General features: G+C 30.9%; 1 protein-coding gene across 1 annotated transcript in view; it reads left to right on the forward strand.

Moving 5' to 3' along the window:
* The window catches only part of LOC113394249 (uncharacterized), a 305,225-nt gene that overhangs the window by 179,624 nt on the left and 113,449 nt on the right, over nt 1–12,152 (forward strand). The window contains exon 3 of the mRNA XM_064217365.1: nt 4,602–5,025. Within this exon, the coding sequence (XP_064073435.1) occupies nt 4,602–5,025 (424 nt within the window). The remainder of the gene's footprint in view (nt 1–4,601; nt 5,026–12,152) is intronic.

Consider the following 12,152-nt stretch of genomic DNA (forward strand, 5'->3'; position numbering starts at 1 on the left):
CAACATATTCATTTACAAACAACGTTCCACGAGTAAGTTTTTGCTAATTGCAAACTTTTGACATTCTGCTAAAACAACCAATACGTCCACGTAACCGTGTATTGTACAAGTGTAAGGGAAGAAAGGCTTAACCGCCAAAATGTTACGTTTGGGAATTTAGGTGTAAATATGAGTTAGTAAGCTTTTTTGATATCCCGTTGGAGGAACGCGTGCGCCTTGACCGATGATTGTGGGCTCAAACCATCACTGAATTTTCATACCTAATATTTGTTTATAATTTTTAATATTACCCTTATTCTCGTTTTTAATTATTATGTTAGGTGTATCTTGAAATATTGCCTACAGTTTGTATTATTACAAATCGTATATAAATAAATTCGAAAAGTAAATACAGTCGAAATTTTTTAAACATGCGATTTAGATGGCTAAGTGGCTTTTCTGACAGTTCTGAAAATAATCATATGTGAGGCACATACTGTTAAACGTGCGTAGAAGTTTATAGGATCAATTATTTTTATAAAAAAAATTCCATAACCTTGTTGACTCTAAGAGTCTTCTTAATAAAGTAAACATTAAATGTCGCCTCAACGCGAGAAATCAATCTCTGTTTCTTATATCTCTTTGTATGTATGATTATTCAAAGAATGTTTTCTTGTTACGTACATATAAAAATATAATATAGTATAGACTTAAATACAATTGGCGGTGAAAGAGAACATCGTTAGGAAACCAACATAAATATGTACATTCTATTTTCAAAGGAATTCTGCCCACCCACGCGAAACGAAACAAAACGTAATTTGATACCGAAAGAACATTATCTTTAAAATTAATATCAATATCATTTACCATCACCGAGAAGAGAACGAAAAAAAAAAATCAATTTTTCTTATATCTGTGACTCAAGGGACTGTACTTAATTATACCGGGATTAAAATAAAATGAAAAAAACCTTTATCACTGATTTGGGTTCCTGGAAAAAAATTACATTGATTTAGTAGCGCTATTCTGTAGGAGCAAACTCGAAATTTACCTTAATTAAATTGTCAGGCTGATTCGATGTTGACTATAATCATTTTAACATACGTGCATCGCAATATCATATCACAGTAACTCATCTTTCAACAAGAGAAGAAGTGAGTTTTTGCGCGTGGACGGGCCTGTTTTCAATTTAAATAAACACTCCATTTTTTTATTAGTTATACCATAACAGTCAGCTTGCAGCTTGCTTGATCAGTTGCTATAAAGTTTTCATATTTCAATAACTCGTTTGAAATATTTTATATTTCCGTATCTCACTTAAAACAATTAACAGCTCTGGACTCGGAAAACTATGAAATATGTATAATAAGAATATATTCATAATATATTTCATATTTTCGTATAGAAATAGTTATCAAATAAATAGTTTTATATATCATTTCATAATTCATTATAAAATGTTTTAAATTTAAGAGGAACACTTCAAAATATTAAAAAATGAATGCGATAATGAATATCCAATGAAGTTACCCAATACAGGTTAAATAGCACCAAGAAAAATGGGAGAATGGTTCCTATATACATACATATAGAGGCTAAAATTGACAAAAAAGCAGTTCACTCTCTTGTCAACTTTTAAAGTGACAAATGAACCATAAGAAGAAATACTTATAAATCAGACTGGGGAATTATTTATTTTTTATTTATTGGAAAAGTTACACCATCAACATATCACTAAGCACTTAAAATTAATATGTGACTTGGGTAACATACAAAGTGATACGTCTTTAAAGGTGTAAACAACATTGATAACAATTATCAGAATGTTTTTGTCACGTTTCTAAACGGTTCGGAAATCGGTCAATCTTCCTGTTCTGTGCGACCCCGTTCCCGCCACAGGATGTGTTTCTTTTTGATATAGGTGAAGAAGCTAGGGATGACCTAAATGCTGGATTTTCTGATACTTATTGACATATAAGTATTTATGCATTTTTAAATGTTACGAATTATTTTATTAATAACTACTATCAAACGTTCTCACCACGGTTTTAATAGAGTCGCTAAAAGTATCGATGCATTTAATAACATCAAAAAAATTCTTGCTACCATCAGAAGGCTTTGTGCAAAACCGTCTTCATAAGTTAAAAAAAATAATTAAATACTCTCCGTCTACAGTCCATATGTTGTCCTATATCATAATTTAAGTTTCAGATAATTATGGCTTATAAAATTGATGACAAATTTACTAAATAAATAAAATTATAGTATCGATAAATAAATTTCAGAACGAATAACAATAATTTGTATTAATCAAACCAATTAATTATACATTTAATTGTAATCTAAATAACTATCATGCGGTTAAATCATTTAAATTGCCGATACAATTGCAATTGGAATAGAGAACCAATAAAATTAATTTATTGTCATTATCCAATATACACACTCGACGTATAAATTTACTAACGAACGTACAACATTAAATTATAGAAGGTCAGATTTACTACACGATATCAATATTATTATTATTATATAAAGTGTACAAAAGGTATAAAATATTTTAATTTATTTGTGGGATGTATTTTCTACCCTACGAAGAGAAGTTTTGCAGCTTGTTCTACCATGTTGCTCCTGCGGATACGTGCCGGTTTTCTGATGATGATTTCCTTCAGCGGCACAATGAATTAAAAAATATGTAGGCTTGCTTGGGTTTGGACCTGCTATCGTTGATAATATTCTAGTGTTTTAATCATCGGATTGGCAGTCGCTGCCAGTGTCTAATCTTATTCCTTATCAAACTCAAACTCAAACTCAAATTCCTTTATTCAACATAGAAGCATTACACTTTCTTATTGATGGTCAAATTAAACACTACCACTGGTTCAGAAAAAGGAACACCCTGACCCGAGAAGAACCTTTAAAAAAAATAAAATTTAAAATTTTTTTTTTTAAATTTGGCAACAGAAGCATTTTGAACGCTTTCTGGGATCCTGTTGTAGAAGCGTATACATTGCCCCACAAAAGAGTTACTGACTCTATGCAGTCGAGTAACAGGAGTAACAAGATTGTGTTTGTTCCTGGTACCAATGGTATGAGAATCACATTTTCTCATAAAAACATTAATATTTTTACATTATTACAACATTAATATCGCCTTCTTAGACGTCTTAGTAATTCTTATGTATTTTATGTACACATGTGTACATAATTATATTAAATACGGATCATGTTCAATAGAGTTTGTCGTTGATTAATTTATTCTTAACATTCTTAGTATGAAGTCAATGGACAAAATTTTAAAACATCTAAGATTAGTTTACAGAAGTAATTATTATCCAGATTTATTTATATAAAATATTACTTCCATCGTTACGGAACGGAAACTTTGAAATCAATTCAACGACATCTCCCTGACGGATCGAGAATTCCTCGATAAATTACGTTATCGGAACCGGATTTTATAATTCATTAGTAAAGCAACATTTATAGAACTTTGAGAAGTTAAGGTATATTTATTACAGGGTTATATTAGTGGTGATATTTTGCACGACTTAGATGCATAACCATACATCATCATTGATGCAACTCTATCAAACTGTCCAGTTACCTTCTCGGTGTTTTTAGGTGTTAACTATCACTTCAATGTCTACTCCTTTGAAACCGTCCGTCATTTCTTTTTTTTATTTAAAATTAAAATATACTTCATCCAAGTAGACTTTGAAAAACCCTTTTGGATCGTCATTTTAAAGAACCTTATTGAAAAGAAAGCTACTATCATTTAGAATGTTGTTCCATAAAATGAAGGCTTAATAGATATTTGTATCGAATTAAAAATGTTACCATCAAATTTCAATATTATAAGAATCGTCGTTCCAAGATATTCATAGCGATTTAAGAGAATATAACACTTCATTTAAATACAATTACAAAATTCATTCGTATCAGATAATATACAGCAATAATATCATAAGAGATCTTGATGGATCTTGACATGAAGTACCATTGATCTTTTTCGTAAGAACCTAAACTTAATTTTAATCGTGAATATTCAACATCACTTACCTACTTTAAAAGCTTTTTTTTTCATTTCCATAAAAATGAGAGTTGTATATATTAAAAAGTATTATGTTGCCTTTGAAGTATATTTCCCTAATAATATTTATGAATTCTTCACATTTTATCCACCACATGAAGTAATTAAATTGTATAGTATAACAGCAGGTCGTATATGACCCATGGCTGGGCTAAGGGTTCCTCACCATAAACAAACTTATAGCTTTCTCCACCACGTCACTCCAATCCAGTTTAATTGACACTTATGTGACATAATTATGTCCAATTTAAACTGCTCATTCAAACCTTGAATAGTCGTCCGTTAAGATTTACGTGTTCTAACTTCTAGATCATCTCGATTATTATTTATTTCCGGACTATTTAGAACATCTGGGCCTTTGTAACGTATTCTCATTAGAATCAATTTATCATTATAAGTTTTTGCTTAAGGATATGGTTAAGAGGCATTTGTTCATGATGCGAGCTCCCTGAGTTTCTTCTGTCTCATACGTATTGTTCCTATACTGCTCATTTAATACCATAATAACTTGATACTTTCTTTTCAGTTCACCTTCAATTTGAAGATCCATCGCTACGGGACTACGTTCTCTACTCCATCGTTGGCAACTTCATCCGTGGCAACTTTACGCCAACCAGTTTCACCGAAAGACCTTGCAGAGATGAAGAACCTCTTCCCTACTTCGTGCCAAAACGCACAAGAGCTGTTCGGTCCAAACACGTTAAGACCAAGTGGCACAATGAAGATTATACTTATAGGACGAAGAGTGAAAGTGAATTCGATGGATATTACTTTAAGCCGAGGTTCCGTAGTTATTCGCGAGTGGAACGGTCAGTGTTCAAGATGAGATATAGATTCGTGCCTGCAACGATAGTGAGTGGACCGTTGGAAGGCAGGACCAGTGTAGTGCTGCAGTGGTCACTAATTGACATTTCGCGAATAGAAAGTGAAGAAACTAGTGTTGTTTTTAGGTGAGTACTATTAATCGAGTTTTTTTATATTTTCTATTTTATATAAAATGTTGATTAGTCTGTTTGGGTTTAATAGATTTCATCAACGTTCGATAGATTGCTGTGAAAGTTGGGACATTGATGTTTTTTTCAGAGAATAAGGTTTTTATAATATCCGCTTTTTATCTTGCGACTAGATGGCGTTTTAACACATCAACTTATATTCCGCTCACCCGTTTTTCATGAAATGTGATGGGTTTTGTTAGTATCACATGTAGTTATTATTCGGTATAACAAGAAACAAAAATATGGTATGTTTAGTTTTTCTCACTTTACTCTAATTATCGCTTTATCTTTCATTGATATTTTAATCAAGGGTTTAATTTCATTGAAATTTTTTATTTATTTTTCCGTTCTCAATGAAATCTGCTTAAACTTTTTGATATTTTTTTATAATAAATAATAAGTGGATACTCAATCTAATACTCATTTAAAACTAGTAAAATATTTAATTTTTTACCTACAAACATTTTGATATCTCCTTAACGTATATTTAAACATTTTTATGCATTATTTTTATTAATTAATATTTGAAAATGATTTTTATCTACCATTTGTTTTATATTTATATATATATTGGTTAACTGCCATACACATCCTAACCTCCAACCAAAGGTTACCTGGAAGAGATTGCCATTTCAAATCAACAATATCTTTGTTGATATTTATTTTGTTTATTGCTGTATTTTAAAATATACTTATATAGTCTTGCCTATGCATCAATACCTTGAAGCGTAAAAAATAAAAAAAAATTAACGCTCGATCGCCTGTCACGCGGTGGCGGGAAGTTTGCGCGCTTCACACAAACAATTTCTGGGTCATAGATAATACTTAATATTTTTTCGTTACAGTTTTTGTTATTAATTATTATTAAACATTTAATGTCCTTATTTATTGTTACTATACAATCAGATTGTAATTAGTCTATTATTTTAAAAAGTCATTTTCACTTGTAACCGAATTTCAAAATCATAATTTTAGTTTTTTTTTTTTTAATGATATTGAAATAAGTTATTCGTAAATAATAATAATAAGCATGTTCCAAATTTAAACGATGACTTTGACTTAAAAGAGTAAATCGTGCGTCACAAGCGATGTGAATGCGCCATTTACTCCATTCACCAGGGAAACATAGTTTGAGCCTGCTAAAGACAAACGAGGGGCTTAGTAGCCGGTATGACAAACGGTCTAGAAGTTTGATCAACATTTTAAATCGCTCTCTGTTAAAAATTATATGTTTACTTTTGCTGTAAAATGTATTCGTTTTACAGAGTGTTTTGGTATGTAAACAAGCATAGGCTTTTGGTATTGGCTCTTTAAGATAGATTATTCTATTCATTGATTACGTAATTATAAAATCTTAACTTTCAATTATTAAATAATTTTATAGATTCATTTATTTCGTTTATTTCCTGCGGGACATTAAAGGAAATATTATATGATATCATATTTGATTTTTTTTTATTGTGTAATAACATAGAAATTATATAGATGTTGTGCAGGTGACAGGGAGTTAAGGACAATAAATGTGTTATTCTAGATTGTATTCTATATCTGTGTCTATATTTTCTATCAAATTTCATTCGATTTAATTCAGTCGTTTTAGTGTGATTGAGTAACAAACATCCACTCAAACAATCGCATTTATAATATTAGTAAACTATTATACTTATATGTCACGTCTAGTTTTTATACATCTTTGGTGATATGACAGAGTTAATGGCTTAATTATTTTTTAGCTCGATGTCCACAAATAAATATTCGCTAGACGAGCCTCACGTCTGCGTGTCAGATTCCAGCCAACGTAGGCTTAATTATCAACCAACAATTGCATCGAACCGCGTCGTGTTTGTCCAATTTATCGTTCGTACTGTTTAGTCAAATGCGATTTATCCAACTGTGAATAAAGGCATTAATATACTATTGATTTGTAAACATTTTCAATTTACGATTCGTGTTTGAACCACGAACACAAAAGTGATGACGTCACCGCTGTAACGTCGTCATGTATGTACAGTTCGCTACGTGGAGACTTACATGATATAATATGACTAAGGTACGGGATTCGAACTTTCTAGAGATGTAGCGAAAATCAAAATTGTATTCGAATTTCAAATTAAATTAATAATCTTATACATATATTAATACCGTAGGCCGATTTTTTTCCCTGTGATTATGGGACGATAGCTGCACATAAAAAATCGGTTATGGTCTCATTTTGAAGAGCTCCAGCCGTAGATGTACAAAAAAAGAGGATTTTTGATTGCAATTTATTAAATTGTTAAGATATAACAAAGAATTAATTTTAGAGAGCAGAAAAAAGTTACCGGCCACGTTGAGAGCGGCGCAATGGCTGGCTAAAAAAAAATGTAAATCGTACCTACAGACATCGTAAGTCTACACTGAAATTAAATTAAAAAAAAACCTGTCATAGCCTATTGCAGCACATAGTCTGACGATCCCTTTATTCAGTGACAGTCGTGTTAATGATGTGTTTTGCTCATCGGTAGTTTATTAAGCAAGTTGGTATATCCACGCGACCCTAGTCACAACACAAAATATTTAACAATATACATAAGACACTCCAATTTTTTTTTTTTTCTATTTCTTTGACACTTAAAAGATTGACACTGACACTATTGTCTTTAGTACGCTTGTGTGAAGTGCACGAAGCGGTGGCAACTGGATTAGCGTCGGTCATAAGTTAAGAGCCGTAATTAGAAAAATATATAAACTATTAAAAAATATGAAAAGGGAATAAAATATTTTTAAAAAGTAATAATACATATGACATATAACATACCCGTATCACAGCCGACTCTATTAGGGTCATCCATCTCATTATGATTCTGATAATTAATCCTCAATTACTTCCGACATAGATATCTCTTTTTATTATAAAAGTTTTAAAAAAAAGATGCAAATGCAATTTCAAGAATTTATGTGTAATGCAGTATTTCATTTTTACTCGTAATTTCCAATCCGTTCTGAAGAACCAAGTCAGTTCGGTGAGAAGAAGAAGAGACAGCAGTCGTTCAACTGTTTTCATCACTCATTAATAATGTCCGCCGATTGATACCGGAAGTAAATTGTCTACTGTCTTATTTATTACGCAAAAACATTTGAAGTATCTTATACTCTTGATGAATGTCGAATAATAAACGTAACAGTACCAACGTAACATGAAATAGCGATAAATAAAATGAAATGCTTCAAGGAAATTAATATTCCAGCTGGGTCAAAGCGCTGGAGAGCGACCAGAATAAAACTAAGGTGAAATTGGCGTTCAAAAGAGTCTTCAGGAAAGTTGTACGGACGTTAATAAGCGGCATAAGTTGCGAACTTCGTTTACCAGAAATTCGAACTCCGAACTCACGAGATGTTAATCAACTATTTTACTTTTGGTCTTTATTAGAAAGATTTTACGATTCTTGTTGTATGAACTTGATACAATCGCTAGTCTCTTCATTAAAGCTAAACTTTTCAAACGGCTTATAAAATTTTAACACTTCAAATATAATCTTTGATACTTTGAAACGAATTTCAAAGGTTTGACACCTTTGAAATTTTATTTTATTGTTAAGACGAAAATAAAATGTATTTAAGAGTAGCAATGTTATTAACAGTCATAATACAGGTTAATGTAGATATATATATGTATATCCAACAGCTTACATAATAATAATAACAATTTTATTGGTTTAGTTATGTTAAATTTATCAAAGAGGCCTACCCTAAAATGACCCCGTCTAAGAGTCCAGTGAGTTCCCAATCAGTGCTTACATTTCTTAGACATATTATTAAGCTTAAATTTTATATTTAAATACATAACTTTTAATATCGTGTGTTATATTACTCGTCTACAAAACCAAAATAGGATAACGAAATAAGTTTTAATATATATTGTATTACAAAACTAGAATACGGTTGTCAGAGTAAAATTATATCAAGTATTCTGTTTAGAGTTGAGAATCTAAGAGGCATATGTGCGGTCGTTTGTTTAAGTGTTTAAATAATGTTTTGGAGACAAGAAATCAAGAAGGAAAGCAAAAAAACAAATACTCGAAAAATGTAACGGATACCGGAATTCAATGTACGGATACAATTAGAAATGAGAAAAAAGTAAATTTAACTATCGTTGCTGTTGCGGAATTTTAAAGTAATTTATCCTTAAGGCAGGTACTTAAAATATTTTTGTGATAAAATTATAACTATGGTCTTCGTAATATGCTTAAAATAAAACAAATATAAAACTAAGATTAACTTAAATTTGATTTATAAATCATATAACAAAACTACTACCTTTCAATTTACAAAGAATAATTAAAAAATATAAAAAATTTACGGCACTCTATACAGATAATTTTTACAGTACCAATATCTATGAGCGGTGGTTACCTCTTACCACCTTTACTTGATGGTGGGGCTTTGTGTCGTCTGGCTTGATACCACCCACTCATCAGACATTCTACCGCTAAACCACAGTACCCAGTATTGTTGTGTTCCGATTTGAAGAGTGAGTGAGCCAGTGTAGCTACAGGCACAAGGGACATAACATCTTAGTTCCCAAGGTTGGTGGCGCATTGGCGATGGTTAATATTTCTTACAATGCCATTGTCTATGGGCAGAGGTGACCACTTACCATCAGGTGTCCCATTAGTCAGTCTGCATACTGCAAAAACATTTTTTTAAATTATTCCTTGTAAAGTGTAATCATAATCATTTCTTAAAAATACGACCTAAATTGTTAATCAAAGATACGACAGACACATCCCAGATTTATTTATAAATAGGTTAATTAATACATTTAACATAATATGTTTTTGAACAGACATTAAAGTAATAAAGCAAATATTCTACGCTTAATGGAAAATAACATGGATTTCTTTGAAATATTAAAATACAATGGCGAATGTTACTTTCTCTTAAAATATGAAAGAAGGTAATTAAAATTTAAATAATTTGTATTTATCTTAAATTATAAATTATATTAAAGCTGAAGCGAACAAATAATTCAAATGTTTATTTTCTTATCCGATATTATGTCTAATTCACAGTTAACTTGGACCTGGGTGTAATAGTGCAAAAATCTTTATTAAAAATAAAACACCTCTTCTGCCTTCGATATAGTTGTGATGGTTCATTTTTGCACATCCATGATGTGGCCCGAGTCTCTCGACGATCACATTTTTTTAAACAATAACTTTATTTTTATAGGTTTGTTTAAAAATACGAATTTTAATACATTAAAATCGAAATTTAAAATTACTGTCTGAATTTCTTAAAATTACTATAAAAAAAACTCCAAAAAATATGGTTGAAGAATGACAAATACGTGTTTCAAAACGAATCGAAGATGCTAAAGCTAGAAAAAAGTTCAAAATCTAAATTGAATAAAATAAAACTTTACATAAAAATTGTATCTTAACAACTTTTGTTACAAAAGTGAGTTAGAGAGTTATGCTATATTTAAATTCAACGGAAAAATTTGAAAATTTCTATGCGCCTGGAATTGAAAATTAATTTTACGGTTACTTTACTTAAAGCTACTCAGACACAAACACGTCATGACGTCGTGACGAGGAAATCAACGGTGCACGTTGTAAAAATTCACGTCACGACACCGTAACGAGCCAAGTTGAACGGTACGATGAAATTAACTACGGCTATTCACGCAGCATGGTTTTATACCATGGTTTTATACACTGTAACGCGTATCCCTTATCCGTCCTGAAATTATTCATGACGTACGTTATTTAAAATTCAGAAATCCATTTGTACGTGTGACAGTACCGTCAAATAAATACGGATAAATGTCCAAATACGATAAACATTGGCATGTATTTTTAAAAGCTATTGTATTCTTTAAATATCTAACAATAAATATTTTTTTTTTAATAAAAAGTACCTAAAGAAATCACAAGCAGAGACAAGCAGATGGTAAGTGTAGGTACACGAGAAAAATAAAAAACGATGTAAACATATAGTATAAAAAATAGCATTATAATTTTAGTCGGACAAACAACTTATAGAGAGACTGCCTCAGTGCTCACGCATCAGATACTCACTGCCGTACTTTGTACGATATATGAACCATAATAATTACAGGTACTATTTAATTGACCTCATATTTTCGTTCCAATTTGATGACATATTCCGATTGTCTATGGGTAGGCTGATCAATTACGATCAGGTGTCTCATTTTATTGTACGCTTGTAAATTGTCGATTAAAAAAAAATTACGCAAAAAGGTTATTCACATCTTTTTCACATTGTCCTCAGATGAAAATTTTTATTTATTTTATTTAGAAACTAAGCTGTTGCCTTTAATAGTATCATTTCTTTCATAATTCACATCGGACATCTTTCACGTGTTTTATTACAGCCGTAAATCTTGTCTCGGTGAGAAATTGTGTAGAAAATAAAGTAAATAGACATACATTGAAATATCAATTTTAAAATAAGAATAAGCGTATACTGTTTTCCATATTTAAATGTTTTTTTTTTTTAATTTGCTTAAATTTATATTAACTTGATCCTATTTAATGCTTTGATTAATAAATTTCCAATTATTCTTATCACCAGTCGTAATCCATTGTACAGTCAGAGTAAGAAAACCTTCGTCAGTTTTCAAATTCATTCCTTTATCAAGTCGTAAACTCTTAGTACCTTTTGAATCTAAAGCACTAAACAGACAACTGAATATAAAATTAAACTAACATAGTATGATAACTTGGTTCAAAATAATGTAACATCTTTGGTCTACGTCTAGTGTCATATCAACATAAACACTTTTTTATGACCTAATTAGTCATTGCAAGATTTAAATTACCTAGATATGAATTGTCAGTCTGTCATTGTCATATATTTTCTTGCAATATCTTGCAATCTTAGAATAAAAACGCTTGTAATATTATTTGGCCGTTATTTTAAGTGACGGTTAATGTAATGACGTGACGTGTGATGAGTGGTTCCATCGGCACCGGGAATTGGTGGTGATTCCTTGGCCTGCAAAAGCGGCGGATATCGAAAATTTATGGGGTTTGATGGTGCAGCGGTGGATAAATAATAACGATAGAACCAAAGCA

Source organism: Vanessa tameamea, chromosome 16 (genome assembly GCF_037043105.1).
Source record: "Vanessa tameamea isolate UH-Manoa-2023 chromosome 16, ilVanTame1 primary haplotype, whole genome shotgun sequence".
NCBI lineage: Eukaryota > Metazoa > Arthropoda > Insecta > Lepidoptera > Nymphalidae > Vanessa > Vanessa tameamea.